The following is a 24,159-nucleotide window of genomic DNA, read 5'->3' as shown; positions in this document are numbered from 1 at the left end:
GGCCACAATATTAAATAAGTAATTGTCAAGTCAATCTCATAAACTCAGTCAATGTCTGTAACAAAATGATCAGCTCTTCTTTAGGACTATAATATTTATACAAGAATTTCACACTAAAACCCCCCAATTTTTAAACTTACAGGTAAATTCCCTTTTAATTTTTACTTTAGACCCCCTTATTCTTGATTGAATGTCATTTAAACAATATTCTTACACTCACAGGCCAGGGCTGCAGATCATTTAGTCCCTTTTCTAATTTCTCGACATCCGGAAACTTTGTGGCTCCATCAGCATCTGCCATGAGGATCTTTTCTCCGCGAGAACTGAAAACACCCTGCATTTAAAAATTTCAAGGAAATGAAAATTGCTTAAAATTAAGGTTAAATTCAATGACATTTCCGTTTGTTCGGTTTTACTTAAAATACCTAACAGTGAAATATTAAGTATGAGATGGTAGAATGAGGCCAAAGTTCACTGAAAATAAATTACTATAAATTAAGATTCCCCCTAACTCTATTTATTGCCTATCTTTATTATTTTAAAAACTTTGTGAGGTCATACTACTGATACCTTGAAAAATATCAACATACTAAAATAGGTTTGGACAAAATAAAGATGCTCTACACTGCTAAGAATAAAAAAGTAAAATACATAATATATATGTATTTTATATGTGTCATAATGCTTAAAAGGGATCGAGGGCTGTTTGGAACCACATATAAAGAACATGTTTATGAACAGGTTGAACAATCTAACATACAGACTTGCTGTGAAATACATCATAAAATAGATGTTTAGTACTCTTTATTATAGGATCTAAATCATATTAAATTACTTGAATAAAGAAATACAGAATGTCACTAAAATTTAAAAATTATAGATATATCCAAATGTTATTTTATATCATATAAGGCATCTGACACTTAGCAAAATTAAGCCACTTAATTTTTAACTGATTGGTCTTTGTGTGCAAATTATGGCTCTATAATGAGTGTGTATTTCATGCTGAAATAAACTGCACGTCAACTCTTAATTTCTATGGTGTGTTTGAATGAATTTCTTATTTCTTAAGTGCAACTATATTTATGGTTTGATATAGTAAAATATAGACAAGATATCTACAAATAGAGGCAGAAATGAGATCTGAGATCATTTATTCTATGGTATAAATAAGCCTGCTAATTAGTATCTGTACTGTCTTTTTATCACATCCATTAGAATATGTATAAAAAAGCAGAAATAAAAATGTCATATTTAACATCTGAACGACATATATGAAATTTTAGAAAAGAGAAAACATTACAAGATATAAAAACTAAAGCTATTAGTTTGAAATGGAAAAAGAAAAACACAAGTGACTATTTCAATGATACATGGGAAGGGTGAACTGGAAGTTACTATTTAGCACTAATGGAAGACCGCCTAGAGCTCTCACACACGCTTAAGCCTACTCTCCCATTCTATCTGTGGCCTTCGCATCACTGCCAGAGTCCTTGAAAGGGTAGTTGACCCTAGCGGCTGGCTCCCATCCACATTTCCTCAATCATCCTTTACACCCTCTGACTATTTCTCATGTGCCTCATTTCCTCAAGGAACTTTCCGATTCTCCTTTTTCCCTGACTTCCTCCTTGCCAAGGTAATGGCTTTCTACTATCACCTGACATACATGGATGGCTCACTCACACCCTCTCACTCTTCTGGATACCACTACTTGTAACCTCAAATGTAATATGGCTCGAACTCACATATTCCCTCTCATACCAGCTTCCCCTCCAGTGTTTCATTCTTTCTACTAATGGCATCATCATCCTCCTCCCCGCTACCCAACGCTACCAGTACTCATTCTTTTCCCGGATCGCCAGATCTAATTCTACCTCTTTTAATAGCAACCACATTTGTCCCCACCTTTTCTTCTCTCGTGTCATTATCTTAATCCCAATGACTATTCATCACCCTACAATGCTACACTCACTGCTGGCTGATTAATTTTTAAGTGTCACTTGGTCAATGGTAAAAAGTTTAAAAGCCCCTAGTCTACAGTTCATGATCTGAACTCAGCCACCCCTCCAGCCTTATCACTACAGTCCAGCCACACGAAGCACCAGTGGATCCTTTACTGTGGCTTGTTCTTTCACACCTCTGTGCCTTTGGTCATGTTCCTCCTCTGCTAAGCTCCCAGTTCCCACCAACTTTTTTTGTGTGAATAATGCCTAAACCTCCTTGAAGACTCTATTCAGAATTTCTCTCCCCTGGGAATTCTTTTCTGCTTCTCCCAGATGGAGGGTGGTGCCAAGATTTTGCATATATTTCTATTGTATAATAGCATTTACAACACTATATTGCAATGGTGTTTCCCTACTAAGCTGTGATATCCTCAAGGATAGAATGAGTGTCTTTCATCTTGGTTATCTTTAATAAAGTGCAATGTTGGCTGAATAAACAAACAAATGGATAGATTTAAAGCCCATTTAAATTGATGATATTGCATCAATCCTACCTTCTCTCTCTTTTCACATATCCTGTGAGCCAGTCGGAGTGAATCGCTGTTTCTAGTACATATCCCAAGAGTTCCTACTTCTGTTTTTTCTGGCTTTGCTGAATGGCATGCCCTTTTCTTAAATCTTTCTTTATAAAGTTATCAGAGGGGTTAAGAGCATAGATTTCAGAGTTAAATTAACCTAACACAAATCTTGACTATACCTCAGCATCTATGTGACTTTGGATAAGTTACTTTACCTATCTATGCCTCACTTTCCTCATCTATACATATAAACAAAATAACAGCACCAAGCTCATTTGACACTGTGAGGAGGATTACATGTCACAATCATGGTGAAGTGGTTAGTTTATCTCCAGTTCACAATCAACGATCGGTACATGGAAGCTGGCATTCACCACCGTTGGAACCCTGGCTTCAGTGACATCTCTTTTGTGAAATCTGCTATTTCCCTCACACGGCTGAGACTACTAGTTACCTACCCAAGACCTGCTCTTTCCTTCTTCCTTCCTGATTTGGTTGGGAATAAAAATGTTAAGAAAACAATTCTCAGCCTTCCTTGGAAGTAGGGGTGGCCCTGTGACACTATTCTGGCCTATAAGATGTAAGTGAAAGTTATCAGGTGGAGCTTCTCAGAAAGCTCCTTTAAAAAGGGTCAATCCAGCTGGCATGCATCTTTTACATTCTGCCCTTCTCCTTCCTGTTTGGAATGTGGATGCAACAGCTAGTGCTCCAGCAGTCACCTTGTGTACATGAGGAAGAAGGAGTGAAAAGGTAGAAGCCCAGGTTTCTGATGACACTGTGGAATTGCTGAACAAGTCCTGGACTGCCTACCTCGAGACTTCTTTTTATGGGGGAAAAATAAGTAAATAAACCTCTAAGTAATTTAAGGAACTGTTATATGGGTTGTCTTTCACATATCTTGATTTTTGAAACACCTCAGCTGAAAGAAATGTCTTCTTTCTTAGCACTCCATCTGCGTGTCTCTCATAAGTACAATCACCTTCTTTTTTACTTATGCAAATGCTTAGCCTACACATCTCATCATGGTAGAACCAAGTCAGATTCATCTTAGTTTACACATCAAGCATAACACAGTGCCTTCATATCGGTAAAACACAAAAGCATTTTGTAAATTGCAAAAATAAATAATACAAATAACATAATCTTATTATCTGGTATTTATATTAAAGATACACAGAGGTACATAACATTTTAAACTTTGATTAAGATAAAATGTATTTTTATTAATCACCCAGTATTTTATAGTTATGACATGGTATTTTTAGATTTGATTAAAAACGTATGAAGTTATTTATTAAGAATATATTGTCACTAATTTGAATTGCTGGTATTCAACCAGCCAGCTGTAGAACATACATGTATAAGTCTGCAAAAGAGGTTATTCAAAATACTTTTAGGTAAAAGATGTTGAAAATACATATTACCATCCTAACAGCTCCGCCTTTCCCACGATTCTTCACCAGCGTTATCACTCGTATTTTGTCACTTCCATATCTCTGGCAATATTTAAAAGCTACCTGTCAAATTATATAAAAGTCAGAATAAGATTAAGTTGGACTCTAAGAGAGTTATATAAACTGGGTTTCTCATTTTGGCTCAAACACTGCTATTGAAGTTCACCCCTTTTTGTGACAGGATTATGCCCACTATACATTTTGATGGCCCAGAAGAGTTGTAGAATTCCTGGTGCTAGGATATGACACTGACCTGCTAGGCTGAAGTCACAATTCAATTTCCTACAAGCAAATCACCAGAATAGGCAGTGATCTTCTCTTCTCTTAATTCCTCTACCTAAGCCACTGAGCTGCTAGAAAAAACAGAAGTTGTGTGCTAACTGACTGGTACAAACTTGTGATGGGCCCTCAATACTGGTTAGCAACATGTTTACTTGTTCTGGTCAGCAATTATTCCCCAGAGAGGTTGTTTGTATTCTGGACCATTTCCCCTCAATTTTTTTTTCACTCAAGCTCCTCTCTCTCAGCAGATATCTATACTATGACTTGTTCTTCCTCTTCTGAATCTTCAATCTCTTGCTCTCTCCACTGGGTCCACAGCCTCAAACTTGCTAAAACCACAAGCATCCTATAATCTTCCCTTTGACTTCACAATTATCTTAAGCAACTGCCATCACTCTCTGATTTATAATCCAAGTCATGAAACAGTGATATACATTTGCCATCTACATTTCCCCATCACTCATTTATTCTTTTTTTTACATTTAAATTTTTAATTTTTTTAGGTCTTTTTCTGTTTAATTTCCAAATATTAAGAGGGTATTTTTGTTACATGGATATATCCACTGTAGCATGGCTCACACCCTTTGTTTTTTTCCCACACGCCCTTTCTATTTAACTTTACTCCATCAAAGGCACCCTCCCTTTTGACAGTCATTTCCATACAGCTGTAAAGTCATCTTGATTTGGTGTTTGCCCTCCTCCAACTATTCCTCTTCAGTTTTCATCACAAACTCCTCTTGCTCAGCTTGCCCCTTAAATGCTGATGATCACCACAAGGACCAACCCTACCCTGTATAACCACACAGCGTGTGGGCAACCCTGGGCCATTTTCTCTTCTGGATACATAAGCTCAGTGGGAGCCACTGCATAGGTTTAATTACCACTTATATTATGAATCTCAAATGTCTGTCTATAGTCCAGGCTTCTCTCCTGTGCCACCTACAAAAACCGCAGAATTTCATTCATCTCCTCCTTCTATTCCTGCTCTGTCCATATTCCTCACTGCAGCAAATGGCATCACCACCTCCCAAGTTGCTCAAGCTAAAAGCCTGAGAAGCACTTTCCCTTTCAATCACCTGTCACAATTCCCTGGCTACTATAACTCATCAAATCGATTTCTAAAATGCCTCTCAGCTCCACGCCATCCCCACATCTTACTGACCTCATTCAGGGCCTTATCCCCTGAAGTCTCCACGTCTCTAGCCTGACTCCCCAATTCATTCCCCAAAGTTTATAAGTAACCTTTCTAATACGGAAATTGGTTCATGTTTGCCCTGTTCCAACATCCTCAATGATGACCTACTGCTTAGTATGAGTTCCTCATCATGGCATGGGAGACCCTTTGTGATGTGGCCCTCACCTAACCTTTTTAGCCAGTTTCTGAGGCTGCCCCATTAGTACCTTATATATCAACAGTATTTGAGATTTCTAGAACATACTATGCTCTCATACTTCTATGCCTTTTCTTGGAACACTGCCTTCTAGCTTTTCCACCTATCGGGCCAGCTTAACACTCAGCTGAAACACCATTTCTTTTTCCTAGCTTCCATGCCCATCCTCACCTTCCCCCAGGAAAAACGAAAGTATAACTCTAATAATATATACTCCTAAGGCATTCTCTCATTCAGCTGTTACTTTACTCATTACAGAATGCAACTGTCGACTTTCCCAATTAGGGTGTTAGCTACTTAAAGGCAAAGATTAATATTTCTAGTGCCCGACAGAGTCTGGAGTTGATCAGTCTGAATGAGCAAGTGCAGCCAGGGTCCCTTGCACACACTCCTGCTGTAGCACGGTGGCAGGTGCTGTTAGCCAGCTGCCTATCCAACAAACAACGCCCTTTCTTCCTTGCCGTTATGGACCTGATCCTGCACAGTGACAACTGTGCAGCCCTAGGGGATGAACCAGGATTGCTCTAAGTCCTCTTTGCCAAGTACTTCTGCAGCCTCCCTGGCATGCCTGGGTGGTCATGTCACCAAGGTCTGGCTCTGAACTCTGGGTATGGTAGAGAGTGTCGAATGGAGGGAGGGAAGAGAGGAGTAGGGACTTCTGGAAAAGATTTTTATTCCTAGTTAAAAAGGAGAGAGGCACACAGATTCTTAAAGGCCTGGCAGTCTCTTATTGCTTCAGGACACGTAATATTCAGAGCTGTGGTCATTTTGTGATGAGGGAGTACGTGAAAACCAAGAAGATATGGACCCGGCAACTTCACAGTTTAAATGCTGAGCCAACATTAGAATCTACTATGTCCAGACTTCTTGGCATATGAGATAATTAACACATTAACTGCCATATGAGTTGTATGTAACTCGTGCTAGTTTTGAGCCCAGGGCCTCGTGAAGCAAAGCCTGGGCAAAACCCTCCAGTTGGTTCGTGAAAATCTTACTTGTTGATGTTCTTAATGTTACAGTTAATGTTGGCAATTCTAAAAATGTGGATTAAATGAATAGAAGTCATTAACAAATTTTTCATTTAATTAGAAAGGATTTTGTTTTTGAAATTTTAATTCTATTTTCATAATAAAACACCATGGCCCCAAGGAAAACATTTTTTTTCCCAATGTGGCAGTCAATGTGTCAAATGCCTTTATTATCTAAGCTACTCTTCCAGATGATAAAAATACCAAACACATCGTGCTCTAATTACTTGGATCATGTCTCTGCTATGAGAAGCAAACTCCTTCAAGGCAGAGAGTGGTCTTGCATCTTTGTATTTCAGTGCCAGTCAGAGCCCCTGATTCCTGCTCAACAGCTCAAGAAATAGCTATTCAAAGAACAATTTATTTGTGCTATTGATGTTTACCCTGAAATGGCACAAAGTTTGATGGTCATCACAAGACTCCAAAACCAGGAAGACAAAGTCATTGTGCAAGCTGAGTGAACCCCAAAGAACTTTACTAGGTCAGGATGAAAGGCTCCCCTTAAAGAGCATGGCATCTTGGGAGGCAGAGGCAGGAGGACTGCCTGAGCCCAGGAGTTAGTTCAAGACTGCAATGAGCTACGATCGCACCACTGCACTCCAGCCTCGGCAATAGAGTGAGACCGTGTCTCTAAAAAAAAAAAAAAAAAAAAAAAAAAAAAGAAAATTACGGTATCTAGATTTGAAGAAAGCAAACTTGTTGAAGCCACACCTGTTTGGAATAGATGCATGCGGAAGCTTTACAGTACGCCATCTGGAACACCCCAGCAGCTGGCCCCTGCCCACCATTTGTGAACTGAGTTCATATCGAGTGCTTATTCATCTTTCTGATATAGTATTTAAGGATGTAATAAATGTCACTGTACAACTACAATATTCTCCTGTACTGTACTCCTTAGCCTGAAACCCCCTCAAGAACAAGAACTATATCTAAAATTTTCCTAATACCACTCCAACTGTGAAACATTTAACAGGCAATCAATAAATATTCAACTTAGGGGAAACTGGTTTCTTTTTTTAAAAAAATAAAAACTTCTACTAAATATGACTTCAAACTTCCAGTTTCTTCCAACCTTGGGAGCAGTGGGGCCAACTGCTAACCTCCTCCGCACCTGTCCTACTGAGGAGAGGGTATCTGCGATCTTTCCAGAGCAGCCTCCCACTCACGGGCCAAGGGCTGCACAAAAGTGCTCCTCAGGAGAAGCTGCTTTTCCTCAGCTGGGCTGAGGCTCCTTCTGTATCTCTGCTGCAAGCGCCTAGTCTTTATTTTCGATGTTATTCTCTTTATGTATTAATAAACTGCTGAGACAGTTTGTGTTCATAACTTTCATGTCACACTCACTATTCAAAGTGCAGCACTTCCTCTTCCTCAACCAGATTCCCACCAATGCTTTCTGGCCTCGATGCCTCTGTTTGCATAAGTTTTCAATCTGAATATACCATCCTCCAGGCTCCTAGTTATAACCAACCTTGAAGGTTTAGTTTAAAGGTCACTTCCTTTTTCTCAAATTCTTTTTTTTGTTTTTTTTTGAGACAGAGTCTTGCTTTGTTGCCCGGGCTAGAGTGAGAGCCGTGGCGTCAGCCTAGTTCACAGCAACCTCAAACTCCTGGGCTTAAGCGATCCTACTGCCTCAGCCTCCCGAGTAGCTGGGACTACAGGCATGCGCCACCATGCCCGGCTAATTTTTTTCTATATATATTTTAGTTGTCCAGATAATTTCTTTCTATTTTTAGTAGAGATGGGGGGGGGGGGGGGGTCTCGCTCTTGCTCAGGCTGGTCTCGAACTCCTGACCTCGAGCGATCCACCCGCCTCGGCCTCTCAGAGTGCTAGGATTACAGGCGTGAGCCACCGCGCCCGGCCTCAAATTCTTTATAGCATTCTACCTTTGGCCCCACTTTGTACCTGCATTACATAATTTGTGGGCTTGCCATACGCCTGCCCTGAGAGTCCTTCCACAAAGGGGTGGGCTCCTGTGTTTGTATGGCCCATCCAGTGTCTGGCACTTCATGCACAGCTAGTGTTTAACAAAAATCATTAACTGATGAATAATCAAGTGAACGGATTATTTCTCTGTACATTTACTTCAAGGTCTACTAAGGTGCTATTTAACAAGACTATTAAGAGTATCATAAATGAATCTTTTATTATAAAAACACGAATGTCAAAAAAGAAAATGTGAGGCATTCTTAATAACAAAAACATTTAGATGTTTGGAGAGTAACTGACGAGGGACACTGGTGAGATTAAATAAATGTACTACTACAAAGATGAGTGCAGCTGCGCCAGGCAGATACAGGCCTAGGAATGTAGGAATGAAAAGGGATAACGCCTTGAGACACTGGCACCTCCCGGGGTAAACCTAGACAGGGTATGCTGAAGGACACACCTGATTCCCAATGGCAGACATGAAGGCAGCCTCCTCTTTGTATGATTGCTTTAAAAATTGTAATGCAAAGTGATGCATAAGGAAAGGAACTATGCTCAGGAAAAAGGAAGCATAAATTGGTAGACGAGGAGGATTCCCTAAGGCCAGGGAGAAATGTTGTTGGGTATGTTCCCTCCCTATCGGTGATCTTCAAAGCTTCCCTGGTCTTACGGAGCAGAGGAACAGCTGGTATATTCTCCATCTTTCCATAAACGAAATCTGTTTTTTCTACTGCCCACACTGTAACAATGGAGAATATCAGGCATAGTTTTAGGGTCCTCTGGTGAATGGAGATGAGATTTCACATGTGCTAAATTATTCTTTATTTTCCATCTATTGGCAATTCTAAAAGCAAGTGCATTTACCTTTGAAGTCTGGTCTTTACTGCCGTCATCAACTACTATCACCTCGTAAGTGAACGTAGGATCTTGTTTCTGCAAGAAGCCAAAATAACATAACACCACAATTTGGCCTGACTGCCATCAAGAAATCTAATAAAACTGTATGTTACTTAAAAAACAATTTAGTGTTGCTATGTATAAATTTGAATATAAATATTACTGTGCAAACCACATAAACTAAAAAGGCTAAGAACAAGAAAAGGAAAGATACTGAGTAGGAGGAAGGGTGAATACTGACTAGATCTCTGCTGCTCTTCCCCGTCCACCCTGTACCACGTCGGTGGAAGAAGCCGGGTACTGGTGGTGCCACAGCACATCTGTGAGAGGCTACAAGTGTACGAGGAAAAAGCGCGTGAGGTTTGAAGTCAGAGACTTCCAACTCAGCTGCAGCACTTCTCAGCCTGATGACCCTGGGCACCTTAACTGTTTTGGCCCATTTTCTTATTTAAAAAAAAAAAAGAACAGAACAAACTGGTCCACATGGCTGGTGGAAGATTACTTGTAACTGAAGCAGTAGCCTCACACATAATAAAGGCTAGTTCCCTTCCTCTACTCCTTAAATTTAATTTTTGGAGTAGGTAATATGGCCCCTACTCTTTCAATCAATCTTCCATCTTCCCTTTATATAAAAAACCTAAAAGCAAAGTACATCAACACAAAGAATCTTTCTTTAAAAAAACAACCAGCTATAAAAACTCACTTAATTTTTAACCTCTCCAGGGAGATTCCAATAGGCAGCTGATGTTATAAAAGAGGGTTGGGTATTACTTTTCTTCTCTTTATATATGCAAAAGAAGAGGAGAATATATGAGGGGGGAATCTTGGGAATAATAAAGAAATACAAAAAATAATTTCAACTTAAGTCTTTAAAACAGATAGCTCTTTCTTAAAAGTCACAAAAGTAACAACAGCATTGTGCCATTAACATTAATAGAAAGTCTGCAGATACACACTGTCACTCAATTTTAAATATACCATCAGGAAAGAGGGGGTAAAAAGGAGGTAGGAGGGTACGGAAACAGGCATTTCAGCCTTCTGGTTTGTCCGGGGGTCACCCACCTGCCCCAGCGGCAGTGTGCTATGTGCTGGGCTTGCCCGCTAGCAACGAGCCAAGCGGTGGGCAGCCCAGCCACCGGGGCAGTGCCAGCACTGCCTCTCACAGTGCATCTAGCTTGGGGTCCACGAGTTGGTGACCTGATCAAGTTTTAATGGGAGCATCATTTTAAAAGAAAAAACATGATACCTGTCTCTTCTCTAGATAGCCCAGAGCTTCATCCATCATCACAGGCACTTAAAGAAAAAAAAAAAATACATTAAAAACAGCTTTTGAAAATTATTTTCCAAGCCCAGCACACTCAGTTTAAATGTGGAAAGAGTCCCAACAATCTAATCAGCCCCTCTGGGACTTTCCCCCATGGCCATTCCCATCTGGAATGTCTGTCTGCTGCTCACATTTTGCTCATCGCTTCTCTGGAACACTTCGGGCCCACTGCCTCAGGATGCCGTCCTGTTCGTGGCAGAGAATATTCACGTTCCCTCCTCTGAGCCACGACAACTACCAACTATACACTCACCACAGCCCACGTCTATTAATGTTCTGGCAAAGACAGCGAAGTCAAATACTTTAGATTTCTTTTTCTTCTCAAATTATCCCTTACCAAAAAAATTAGATAGGGCTTACACCGTTTTTCTTCATTGTATGAAGGCACAACAACAGAAAGTCGTTTGGTAGGTGAGTCCCATATGCTGGGTAAAGTTTCCTTCTGGCCTTTGGCATTTAAGAAGAACTTCTCTTCTTCATGCCGATGAAGTGATGGCATTTGTGTGGCAGTTATAAATGCAACAATGAAAATCTAAAAGCAGGCAGACATAAAAAAGGAAATTATGTTATGCAGACTTTTTTTTATATTTGTTAGACTACATCATCTACATGATTTTTTTTTTTCATGGAATACTGTTTTTCATTCATTAAAAACGGTCTGGAGGTGACTCCAAAATTAGTCTCCTAATTATTCCCCTTTTTCCATTAGTAAAGAGCTAATGCCTTAGCAGGCTATTAGTTTCTTCCTGCCTGTCATTCCCCAGGCCTCATCCCAGATGTAACAGGGAAGAGTTATACATGAAGTCCAGTCCCAAAACCGCGATGCCGAGCACACATGCACTCATGCACACACACAGTGGGGTGCCGCCCCTACCTGGAGCCTACATGTGACAGAGGACAAGTTCATATTGTAGTTGGAATGTATGGGGTGAGGACAGACTTCCTATCCAGGACCAGACAGACCCAGAATATGAAGGGAAGATTCCCCGACCCCCACAGTAGGAACCAGTAATGCTTAATGTTTTTGATACTTATCCCAAATATGAATTCGGAAAATAGTACTTTCTGCAGTAAAGTATCAAAACTTGTAGGCTCCCTTCCATAAGCCCTAGGGAGGTAGCTTTGGAAATAACCATTCTTTCTGCTGGTACATTTTCTGCTTTCAAAACAATCTACATATTTTTGGAATGTTACTCATTTGGAATTCGATGACTATTTACATTTAATAATATTCTACTGGGTACAAACAGAAAGTAAATATGCTTCTGATTAGTATGAACATAGAGGCAGTACCCCTAAGTTCCACTAGCTGTGTGACATTTGAGTATATGAGCTCATTTCTTCAACCTGTTTCCTCACCAGTAAAATGAAGCTAATAATATTTGTGTCACAGTATTAGTTTAAAGATCAAATGAGATAATCCCTACTAAACTGAGTACAACACCCAACATATAGTTAAATACCGTGCTAAATAAATGGTTGCTCTTATTATTACTTCAAGCTGGTGGGATTACATACTGTCAGAACAATCTCATACTACACACACTTAAATCCGTACAACAAATTCAACGTAAGGCAGCTTCAATCTAGGATTGTGTCAAACTCTGCCCCACTGAAAACCTGGTTTGCTCAGAAACCTGAAATCTCCCCCTTAATAGAAGGGACAGAGAGGACTCCTCCTTCATCCAGACACGTATCAACAAAGAAGTCAGGATGCATTGCATTTTCTCTATCTAAACTGCTCCTAAACTGTAAATTTACACACCCTCTGAGAAGATGGCATAATGCCTCAGTCCCCAACCCCCAGGCACTGGACCAGTACTGCTTCCGGGGCCCATTAGGCACCCAGCAGAGGGTGAACCCAGGCAAGTTGAGCAAAGCTTCATCTGTATTTACAGCTGTTCTCCATCAGTCCCGTCACTGCCTGAGCTCTGCCTCCTGTCAAATCAGTGGCAGCATTAGATTCTGCATTATAGTGAGTTGTATAATTATGTCATTATATATCACAATGTAATAATAATAGAAATAAAGTGCACAATAAGTGACATGTACTTGAATCATACCAAAACCATCCCATTCCTCCCCCGCTCCAATCCATAGAAAAACTGTCTTCCATGAAACTGGTCCCTGGTGCCAAAAAGGTTGGCCTTTCTGGTAGTGCAGCTAATCTGAAAGCCAAGGAACCTGAAATCCCATCCACTTACTAACGAGCTGGCAGGATCATTTGAAATTATGTTGGAGAGAGTTCACTGGCAAATTTTGTATCACTTATGGATCAGCAAGTGACAAGTCTTCACTAATGTTTTTCTGTTTCCAGAGCAATGGCAAAGAAAACTGAGTTTGCATCCTATTGTCCTGCCTCGTTTAGAGGCAGACTATTTAGGTGTTTAATTGTAGGACACAACGACCCCCAGACATATGGTAACCTAAGGTGGCCTGGGGCCTGTCTCTCTTGCTCACCCTGCGACTGATTTACCCCAATCTGTGACAATGCTCCATCACCACTTCCTATGGTATCTGCTTAACCACACCAGGGAAAGGGAGAGTCTAGAGAGCACACCCCTTCTGCGGGCTCAAGTCCTCCGCGGGTGGCGCCAGAACTGCACGGGATGCAGGCCCACGGGAAGGTATGGGAGAGGTCAAGGCAGACAGGGCGGGTGGGCAGGGGATCCCGGGACCAGGGCGAGTGAAGCGGGGATGGAAGGCTGGGAGGGCGCGTCCCGATGTGAAAAAACATACAAGGCTCTGAGCACACGGGGAGATAAGGTTCTAAGAGAAAAATAAAGAACTGGAGAAAAGGGGAGTAAAATTCCAGAAGAGGAAATTCTGGGGACAAGCATTAGAGGGACGCTGGGTGAAAAGGGACATGTCAAAGTGCGGGCAGCGCGGCGACGGGGACGCCTGGGGAGCGTAGTCTCCAGGACAGCGGCGAGCCCCGGCCCGCGCCGGTCCCCAACCCCTGTCCTCACCAGTATGAGGGCTGCAGCCACCAGCGCCACGCCGAGCACCGCCAGCTGCAACAGGAGCGGAGCCATCCTCCATGCCGAGGCCGCCCCCGCCCGCCACCCTATCCCGCACCTACACACACGCGGAAGCGCGTCCTTACAGTCCCGCCCCCCACCTGCAGAGAGGCGGCGCCGGCCGGGCGCCTGCCGCCCACACTGCCCCCGCGTGGCGAGGCGGAGAACACGCAGCCTCGTGTGCTAAGCGCCCGGACAGTGGAGAAGCGGGCGCTAGGTCGCCTAGTAGGGTTACCCCATTTAGCAAGTAAAATAGCAAGACGTCCCCTTAATTTGAATTTCAGATAAGCAACTAATAATTTTTAACAGCCTTACTGAGATAGTCACATACCATACAATTCATCCATTTAAACGATTTTGGTCTATTACATTAATTTTTTTAAAATTGTGGTAAACTGAACCAAAATTTGCCGTTGTAACCATTTTAAGTGTAGAATACAGTCAGCAACATTAAGAACACTCACAATGCTGTGCAACTATCACCACTATCTAGCTCTAAAACTTTCTCTGCTCCCCCCAGCTTATGGTAACGACTAAACAAACAGCATGCACTGTTTGGGGCATACCCATACTAAAAAAATTACTGTTTCTCTCCATTTAAGTGTAATTGGGTGTCCTGTATTTTATCTGGCAACTCTATCTAGGAGCGTTTGGAAGCGTCCAGCCACGACACAGTCTACAACACAAGCTGATCTGGAGCCAGCTCAGGACCTGCACAGTGTAACCTGGTGGGGATAATGAGCGCACACAAAGTTCAGGAACAAAGAGAGAGAGCCCTTTACCTGGGAAGAGGCAAGCACAGGGCCCAGCCTAAGACACAGGCGGGAAAAAGACGCAGAAATATTGGAATAATACACCACATGCAATATTTGATTTATCGCTAGAAATCCTGTTTTCTCTTGTTGGCGTTAGTTATCCTGAACTACAGAACCAGCTTTTTTCCAAAGAGGGACACTCAGTCACTTCTCTAAGAGCAGATTCGTCAAAATACGTCCAAGGCAAGGAAACCTAGAGGGGCGTCTGGCTAGGGAAAGTCGATGCGAAGGCGGGCCCAGGGCCACTCTCATTGCATCCCTGCCTTAGGCGTCTCCTGCAGAGGAAGTAGTACCCGGGCGTCTGTGGCGAAAGTACGGCGGCGGAGAGGGCGCTCGGCGGTACGGACGGCGCAGGCGCGCGGAGGCGGAGCGGCGCAGGCGCAGGCACGCGGGCGGGAAGATGGCGGCTGGGTTCAAGTGAGTGTTGGTGGCCGGCGGATGGGGTTTCTTTTAACCCTAAACTGAGATTTTCTCCTCTGGAGGCTGACGCCGTCAGAGTTCCTTTTGTTTTTTCCGCCGAAGCAAGAGACGGTGGGAGGGCCTTCATAATTGAAGGATATGCTAAATTTCAGTTACAGTGAAAATAAATATGTAACTTTTTTTCCCCATTCCCCGAATTACCTAGTAAAATGTAACTCTTTCATGATCACTAATCTCAGAATCCCTGCTTTACAGCAAGAATGAGAGGATTATTTTAACACCTGGACTAATCCTCTTTTAAAGATTTCAAAAGGCTGTGGACTCCAATCTAATTATTTAGAGTCAACAGCAGTGAATGTGATTGCTGCTACAAGGATTTCTACTTTCTGTAATTACTTTTAGTTACAAATTGTGGACATTTATGCTACATCACCACACTTAAGATCTTTCCCAGTTTCTGGATTTATGTTAAGATTCATTAACTTACCTCAGATATATTTTAACACGTGTTTCAGAACCGTGGAACCTCTGGACTATTACAGGAGATTTCTGGTGAGTAAAGATGGTTATGTGCATGTCGTACCTTTTGATAAAATCATATGCTGCTTTTAAAGATAAACTTCAAGTAATTTAATTCATTTAAAGTAATGAGGTTTAATGTGTTTCCCCTGGTGTTTTGTAAAATATGTAGTAGATATTGAGTAAAATACGTAACAGATGTAATCTGTATTCATATAAACATAATATTTATTTAGAAAGAAAACTGCCGTCCTGATGGAAGGGAACTTGGTGAATTTAGAACCACAACTGTCAACATAGGTGAGGATTTATTTTCCAGTTTCAACTGTATGACATTTCCAAGTCTTAGTCTGTGTACCACTTAAACAGTTTTCCTTCTAAATATCTAAGAGATTTGATGATTTTGTGTCAAGAGATTTTTCTCTGTACAACAGCTCTGTGACTGAATGAAAAATGATTAAGTCAAATTCAAGGACAAGTGAATAATTCTTAAAACATTAATTTTAAATGGTGTAAATAATTATAAAATGAATGACCTGAACATGGAATAAATTTTCATAAGCAACTGATACGTGTAGCAAGGTAATCATATGCTTTAGCAAGCTAAAATTTAATTTTAATTATCATATAGATAATTCTATAGCTTTTTTCCTTCTCTGGACTTTTCATTTTGCTTAAATACTTATCTTTTCAGGTTCAATTAGTACTGCAGATGGTTCTGCTTTAGTGAAGCTGGGAAATACTACAGTAATTTGTGGAGTTAAAGCGGTATGTTTAACACATGTTCTTTGGAGATTTGAGTTACCAAATTAGCTTCATATATTTATTAGATTGTAATGTACACCTATAATTCTGCTGATAAAGCAGTCAGCTATCAGTTTTTTAGTGTTTTAGTTCCCTAAGAGTTTTCACCTGTGAGTATTAGATAATACAACCTGTCTAATGACTCTTATTACAATTTATGAACATTTGTCAAGTGTACTGAAACTTTAAAAATGAAGAATTTGGTTTTATTGTTTCAGAAATTGAGATTTTTAGTGACACCTCTTAAGCCAGGGATAGCATTTAATCTGTGTAAGTGTGTGGAAAATTGAGATTGTTCAATAGAAAAGTTTGAGGAATAGAAGCCACCATCTACTGAGTACATGCTGTGTTCCAGGCACCTTACTAGGTGCTTTACAGAATTATCCAGTTTAATCTTCAAAACAATCATTTGTTACTTCTCTCCATCTCCTATTTTACAGATGAGGTTCAGTAACTTGTCCATGCACACAGGCTTATAAGTGGAAATTGTGACATAAATCTGACTCCAAAGCCTGTGCTTTTTTGACTACACTACACCCTGTATTGCTTAACCTCAGTTGAAATTCTTCCTCAATAAAGTTGGGGTGATATCTATCAGTAAGATATGAGTACTTCTTGCCAGGTTTTATGCTAGGAACTTAATGGCATATCTTAGGAGCAGACACTACAGATGAGGAAGTTAAACGTTAGAGGTTAAATAACTTGCCCAAAGACTCTCAGCCAATAAGTGTGTGACATTTGTACTGTGGTAGTAGTGATTGCATAGCTTTTGCTCTTGACCACTGTACCACCAGTTCCTAAATCTGGCTGTCAGGTCACCTGGGGATGAAATTCAGATTCTTGTTTACTGAATGAGTAGAAGGGAGGGTGGGGCAGAAACCCAATTAGTATTTTTTAAAAGATCCCCAGGTAATCTTGATGAGCAGCACCATAGTACTGGACTGCCTTCTTACCTTGCAGAGATACTGTGAGGTTCAGTGCTAATGTCCTTAGAGCCCTTAACACAATTCCCCAAGCATAGCTCATGATGTGGTAGTTAACTGGCTAAGATGGTCTTTGGCAGAGCCATGCATAACTGATTGCTGAACTATCTTCACAATTTTTTAGTAGCTTTGTTCAATAGGAAACCTTTCTTTTACTTTTGTAGGAATTTGCAGCACCACCAACAGATGCCCCTGATAAAGGATATGTTGGTAAGTTAAATGATTTTGTAATTCTAATACAAATCCTTTAATATGTTTAATAATAATTGTACTTTAAGTCCTAGTAGTTAAGGTAAACAAAATTATTCCTAACATGCAGAAATACGTAGAATTGAATCACATCCCCCAAAGTTTTCTATATGTTTTAGCAGAAGATAGCATAATAGGAAGATAATAGGACTTCATAAATTTAACCCTTATCAAATTTGGTCAAATTTTGTTCATACATTCAGATGTCAAGAAAATAGAATTTTTTTAGCCAAAGGGCGGTCCTTGCAAACTTTTGTTTCCATAGAGATTCTTCATTTCAGAACACTGCGATTTTTTTTTTTCTTGTTTTGGACCATTTGTTCTTTATGGTAAGAACCAACATTTTTCAAATGTAAAAAAGCTGGGGTGTGAGCAGAGGGGCTACCTTCTGTTACCGATTGAGCTGTTTTGAAAGAAATAAGGAAAACTTTTGTGAAGGATTTAGGAGGAATGAGGCCTAATATATAGATTTTAAAAAAATTTGCATGGAAAAAAAGTCAGAAAAATATAAATTTCATTTTATCTAAGCCTGGGAGTCTTAACAGAGACCAGAAAGAATATAATTATGTTTCAATGCATTCTACTTGGAAAAGCCTATAGTCATGGCCACAATTGCCTCTACTGTGTATTGCTAATACCTTTAACATTTCAGTAAACCAGAGGGTTAAGTTTAGTTCACAGCTGTAGAGTGTTTCTTTCAGTTCCTAATGTGGATCTACCACCCCTGTGTTCATCAAGATTTCGGTCTGGACCTCCTGGAGAAGAGGCCCAAGTGGCTAGCCAGTTCATTGCAGACGTCATTGAAAAGTAAGACCACATGGTAAAATTTTACTGATTCATTTTCAGATAGTTTTTGACCTTTCATTTACTGTGCTCTTTGTCGTTAAATCAAGTTCACAGATAATTCAGAAAGAGGACTTATGCATTTCTCCAGGAAAGGTAAGAAGAATAGAGAAGCTATAAGCTTTTATTAATTCTGAAGTGTTTTTGGGGGGTGGGGAAGGGAACAGGGAAATCTCAACACAAACCACAGTAGCGTTAAATGTGGATGTATTGTAGATTTTAGATGGAATTCAGTAAAGTAAGTTTTAAATTATGTCGTTTATAAAAAACAAAGTTTGACTGACTTACTGCCTGTCTGGGAGCTACCTTTTAAGCTGCGGTAATTTTTTCCCCTTAACTTTCATTAGAGAAAAATGCAGTTATTTTTTATTCCTTATAGTAGATTAATTTCTGATCATGCTAACGTGTTTAAGGTGAATCCACACAGTAGATTCCAAAAGTTTGTTTGAAAACATAGAACTAGGTTGATTAGAACCTAGAGAGCTTTTCCTATTAGATCACAGACTGATTTATTAGCACTGTAAAACCTAAACACTTCATGTATTAACATTTCTGTGGGAAAATACATTTTGAGTTTTAGCTAGAGCTTTCAAAAAACACTTCCCTCATCTGCTAACCTAGCAACAAGGAAAATTTCTTCTACATCTATTGTAATTCCCCTTGAGGTAAATGGAGATGTTTACTTGTCAGCTTGGTAGTCAAAAGCCAGCTTTCACAAAACCTGTCCACTCTCTTTTGATTTTCTGTTTTACACAGGGTAAAGCATTTTTTAAAGTTTTGAGCCCTGAAGGTTATCTTGCTTGTCTGAGGGTTCTGTGGTTCTTAAATCTAAGCAAATAGCGTGTTCTACCCTTCAGGAGGCTTTAATTTCCTGTTGTGTGTACTCTATTTTAGCTTGCTTGGGTTCTATACTGTGATCTCATTTGCCTTGACTATGATGGAAACATTTTGGATGCCTGCACGTTTGCTTTGTTAGCGGCCTTAAAAAATGGTAAGCAACCTTTAAGGCACTGTTTCTACTAATGGGTCAGAATGTTCTGCTTAGTGAAACTTTTAATGTACATTTGCTCAATAAACTTTTAAAATGATTTTTAAGATTTAGCTATCATTCATGTGTTTCTAAATTAATGAACATAATACTGACTTAGCTTTCCAAATATACTTAGAAGTTTTATATTCGCTAACTGAATGCCTTTTAGAGTGTTGCTTTGACTGTGTCCATCTATTAATATTTGGGTTAGGACTGCAATCCTTCCCAAAATAGCATTAATATGGAGTAATACAAGTTGTAACTACAGGCTAGGTGATTGGTGAAGATCTGCAAGTATTCTCTAAGTTTTTTATGTTATGTTGCCAAAAGGAGTAGAATAGATTGTATTGTTTTTACTGTAAGGCCATAGTAACAGTAAATTCCCTCAGAAGTCTAGGTAAACTGATTTGTTATGGATTTTAGTGACTTGTTCATATTCTCTATCACTGCCTTGCTGAATTGATAATACAACTAACTGGAGGTAGAAAAAGTAGTAAGCATAGCATTATTACAGTATAGTTGTTAAAGCAAGGACTGAAGTTTGAATTCTGGCTCTATCACTCTGTGTTAGTTACCTTATCTGTAACAAATGAGGATAAACAGTACTAACTTAGTAATGACTGTTGATGATTAAATGAATACAATTAAAATGTGAAAATGCTTAAAATAGTACCTGGCATATAGAAAGTGGGAGACATTTTATCTATTAATAATCATTTTGATTAAGCTAGGTGTGGTGGCACACACCTGTAGTCCAAGCAGGGAGGGTGAGGCAGGAGGCTTGCTTGAGCCCAAAAGCCCAAGAGTTTGAATTCAGCCTGGGCAAGACAGCAAGACACCTGTCTCTAAAAATTAAAAAAAAAAAAAAAAAAAAAAATTTTTTTTTTTTTTAAAATGAAGTAAGTGCTAGGCAGGAATGGCATATGTTCTGAAAAACAGTGTTTATATACACTATATTTACCTTAGTTATTCTAAGACACTTTTTATAGAAGAATGTTCTGGACAAGTAAGGAGAGAAAAGTGAGTTAAAGCATAGAAACTGTTTAATAGTAGAGACTGACTTTACATATCTGCCCTTTTCCTAGTACAGCTGCCTGAAGTTACTATAAATGAAGAAACTGCCTTAGCAGAAGTTAATTTAAAGAAGAAAAGTTATTTGAATATTAGAACTCATCCAGTTGCAACTTCCTTTGCTGTGTTTGATGAGTAAGTCAATCAAATATAAAAAAAACAATTTCTATATTTAAGGTAATGGATTGTTATGCTGCCTTTTAACTCTTCAGGAAATGCCTAAGGTGATCCTATATCCTAGTTTGCCCTGACATTGTATTTATACATGTCCCTGCACAATTATTTCTGGTCAACCTGTCCACTTTCATAAACATTCTGATTTGAATGATCAATTCTATGTTCACTTTATCTTTTCCTTGGTTTCACTTATCCCTGTGTAATGTTAATTTTCAATTCTTTCACTAAAGACTTACCTGAATCTATCTAAAAAATTTGCAAGGTACTGTAATATATTTACAAATTGAAGAGCAAAATTTCTTACAAGTATTAGATTATAGGTTGCTATTAACTTTTCTGTTTTCCTACCAGTTCTATTCTAGCTCTTGTATCTGATGTCAATACCTAGGCTAAAATGCAGGTAGTATATTTAGTATTCTTTTAAAGTAAAATGTGTTTGCACAGATTGATAACTTACACTTTTTCTTATAGCACTTTGCTCATAGTTGACCCTACTGGAGAGGAGGAACATCTGGCAACTGGAACCTTAACGATAGTAATGGATGAGGAAGGCAAGCTCTGTTGTCTTCATAAGCCAGGTATGTTCCTGCCACTTCAGTTCTAAACATATATAGGTGAAAATTCAGTGTGAGCTTTATAGTATGGAGGGCCAAATGAAATGTGGGATATTTTATTACTTACCTAATGTAAGTTTACTATAGTTTCTTTGCCACCTGAAATTCCTTACATTTTTATGTTGTTTATCAGTGGTTCTTAAACTTAAGGCGTACATCAGAATCACCTGGAGGTCTTGAGACCATACCCCTGATTTACATTTTCCATTTTTTTTGTTTTACAATTTGACATGATGTTGATGTTTTAACAAAGTAAGATAACTGATTAAAGTACTGGCACAATTTTTTAGGTGGAAGTGGACTGACTGGAGCTAAACTTCAGGATTGTATGAGTCGAGCAGTTACAAGACACAAAGAAGTAAAAAAACTGATGGATGAAGTAATTAAGAGTATGAAACCCAAATAAACAGCCACCACGTTTTCAAAACAGATTTGTAAAAATTGTATTTGTTGAACTGTGCACAAACCTTTTATACTAAATAAATATCAAACTACATTCTTCTGAAGGATGTTTCTAGTATTTCTTAGGTCACTTCCATATATATTCAGGTACCGTGAAACCATTTTTAAAAAGCAATGACTTAGGCAAATCAACCCTAGTTTGTTAAACCATTTCCCTGTTTTTATTTAAAAATCATAGGGTTGTACTTCTGTATAAAGTTTGTACATCTAGCAATGTAAAATACTGACACATTAAAAAACAAAAATGAAGTAGAAACTCAATCCTTTTGATTCAATGCTCGTGTTTAAAAAAAAATAATGCAAGACTCAGAATTTTGGAGTGGTTGGCGTGCCTCTCTTCATTTTACTTTTTGACTGGCTGCCTGTATGCCGATGACGATGTAGCTGAGCTGTTTGTGCTGCTGCTGCTGCCATAGCCATTTGATGCTGCAAGAATCGCAACTGCTGCAAAAGGGAGGGAAAAAAATACCAAGTTATGTTAAATGCAGGTAGGTGTGGAAAGGTGCTTTTCCTGAGAGTGACGAAAACAACAAAACTGAAAGGGAGAAAGCACCAAGATAACAAAAAGGGACTATACCACATTGAGACAATGCACAGTCAAACAGCACCAGTGGCACAGAAGCCTGCTGAGGGCTTTAAAAATGATTCTTGGCAAACTTCAAAATTATGTCTGTTACTTTGCCCTGCCAGTCTATATTGCAGTAACTCAGCAACTTCAGTTACCATTTTGTTGTATAATGATAGTTTATAGCAATATAAAACCACCCTGAATATCGAGATAGTCAACTATGTTATGCTGACTTTCCTTCCTAAAATAATGGTATAACATTTTTCTAAATAAACAGGTATGACAGTTACTAATAGGAACACTTTTCTGCAGTACAATATTAGAAAGATAACAATTGGCACTTACAACTATCTATTTCAAAATATACTGCAAGCTAGAAAATTATAATGTGCCACCAGCACTTCATGAAAGATTTTAAATTAGGAAAAGAGTATGGCTTAAATGTACAAAATATATTCAGTGCTCCAAGTTGACTGGCTAAAATGTCAGACTTTTAAATAAAATTTGCTAAATTATTTACCAATTACTGTATAGTCTTAAAAGACAGTAATATAATACTAAAGCAAGGTATTCTGAGGTACTTTTGGAGCTGAGTATCTTTAAAAATGTAATCAGAGTGAAGTTGCTGGATTACTTGTATCTGTTGCTGCTGCTGTTGAAAGGCAGAGGAGAGCTGGAATCTCTGCTGAGGAAGGCTTTGCTCAGGTCTGTTCTCGGCAGAGCCAAGCTGAGACAACACTACAGAGAGGAGAAGGGGAAAGCAGGCCAGTCAAAAAGTTTGAAGGCTACCAGGGTTAGAAAAGGACAACACAGAAAATGAAATAATAGAAAAGTTAGCAGTATGATTAATCTTAAGTATCAAATCATAGACATTTCAGAATAAATTTAGTATAGTCTCCTGTTAGTTGATGGAACTTTCTGGACAAGGAAAGGGAAGGGAGTGCAGGTGTGCCAAGGCACTGTATCCCTTCCTCTCTTCTCTTGCAGTTCAGTGAAATTTGATACTGGTGCTATTTTGTTTAGAAGACTTTCTTTTAAATGTAAAATAAAAGTACATTATTAAAATATAACCAACAAAGTAGGAATAGGGGGATGGCGAATCCAAGCTATCATAATGAGAAAACTGGTAGACAATTGTTTTAAACAAAAGATGCTGCAATGAATATCAGACTATGCTATTAACAACAAAGGTGGTGAACTGAGGCCGCATTATTATTTTTAGAGCTGAGTAGAAGGACAGTCATCAGTTCAACACTCATTTTACAGATTAGGACGTTTAAAGCCTACATGGTTTAAGTGACACCGACTCAAAGTAATCAGTGGCAAATCTGTTCCTAACATTCTCATCATTTTTCAGTCTAGAGTTCTTTCCACTAACACTATAGGTATTTTAGGAAATTTATAACTTGTGTGGTAAAGGCATATAATTATAAATTTACATTTGGAAATTCACAGCTCTGAATTACTACTTTTTGTAAGAATTAGATATTTCCAAAATAAAGACTTTGATTATTCTATTGTAAAGGACTCCTACATTCAGACACTGGAAGTTGTATAGGAATTCTAAAGCCATCCCACAGTGATAATAATGTCAAAATACTGGAACACAATCACTCATTCAATCTTCAAACTCCATCATAGCTTTCTTATACACGTCTTACTGGTTTTAATTAAATAGGAAGTTAGAATTATTGTCTTCAATTAACAGGATAATCACTAAAGGTAACTGGCTCACAAATCTGCTAAAGTGGTGAATAATT

The 24,159-nt window shown here is 39.1% G+C and overlaps 3 protein-coding genes across 9 annotated transcripts in view; 1 reads left to right on the top strand and 2 right to left on the bottom strand.

Moving 5' to 3' along the window:
* The window catches only part of ALG5 (ALG5 dolichyl-phosphate beta-glucosyltransferase), a 38,955-nt gene extending 25,029 nt beyond the window's left edge, over positions 1–13,926 (bottom strand). Inside the window, exons 1-6 of one of the 3 annotated variants that reach the window (XM_069467327.1) lie at positions 13,794–13,908; positions 11,185–11,356; positions 10,747–10,793; positions 9,468–9,536; positions 3,946–4,038; positions 221–334 (exon numbers count right to left, since the gene is read on the bottom strand). In XM_069467327.1, coding sequence (XP_069323428.1) covers positions 221–334; positions 3,946–4,038; positions 9,468–9,536; positions 10,747–10,793; positions 11,185–11,356; positions 13,794–13,859 — 561 coding nt within the window. In that variant the 5' untranslated portion in view covers positions 13,860–13,908. Of the gene's footprint in view, positions 1–220; positions 335–3,945; positions 4,039–9,467; positions 9,537–10,746; positions 10,794–11,184; positions 11,357–13,793 lie in introns of all 3 variants that reach the window. The other 2 variants (XM_069467328.1, XM_069467329.1) reach the window with 2 other exon arrangements.
* Positions 13,927–15,039: 1,113 nt separating this feature from the next.
* EXOSC8 (exosome component 8) lies at positions 15,040–21,780 on the top strand. The gene is made up of 11 exons (XM_069467727.1): positions 15,040–15,076; positions 15,595–15,631; positions 15,835–15,898; positions 16,293–16,366; positions 17,550–17,595; positions 18,336–18,441; positions 18,528–18,573; positions 19,372–19,468; positions 20,593–20,713; positions 21,227–21,333; positions 21,660–21,780. Exons 1-11 carry the CDS (start codon positions 15,060–15,062, stop codon positions 21,773–21,775), a joined length of 831 nt encoding a protein of 276 aa, XP_069323828.1. The 5' UTR covers positions 15,040–15,059; the 3' UTR covers positions 21,776–21,780.
* A 343-nt stretch (positions 21,781–22,123) lies between these two features.
* Positions 22,124–24,159, bottom strand: part of SUPT20H (SPT20 homolog, SAGA complex component) — a 39,143-nt gene continuing 37,107 nt past the window's right edge. For 3 of the 5 annotated variants that reach the window (XM_069467725.1, XM_069467726.1, XM_069467722.1), the window contains exon 25: positions 22,124–22,275. In XM_069467725.1, the coding sequence (XP_069323826.1) occupies positions 22,175–22,275 (101 nt within the window). In that variant the 3' untranslated portion in view covers positions 22,124–22,174. Of the gene's footprint in view, positions 22,276–23,033; positions 23,138–24,159 lie in introns of all 5 variants that reach the window. The other 2 variants (XM_069467724.1, XM_069467723.1) reach the window with 1 other exon arrangement.

The sequence above is a fragment of the Eulemur rufifrons genome, chromosome 4 (genome assembly GCF_041146395.1).
Source record: "Eulemur rufifrons isolate Redbay chromosome 4, OSU_ERuf_1, whole genome shotgun sequence".
NCBI classification, from domain to species: domain Eukaryota; kingdom Metazoa; phylum Chordata; class Mammalia; order Primates; family Lemuridae; genus Eulemur; species Eulemur rufifrons.
Note: the sequence above shows the minus strand (reverse complement) of the source record. Positions and strands in the feature narration are given on the sequence as shown.

Coding starts and splice junctions, on each gene's coding strand:
- EXOSC8 (XM_069467727.1), top strand. Junction 18,442..18,527: donor ATTGCAGACGTCATTGAAAA/GTAAGACCACAT, acceptor CGTTAAATCAAG/TTCACAGATAATTCAGAAAG. Junction 18,574..19,371: donor TATGCATTTCTCCAGGAAAG/GTAAGAAGAATA, acceptor ACTCTATTTTAG/CTTGCTTGGGTTCTATACTG.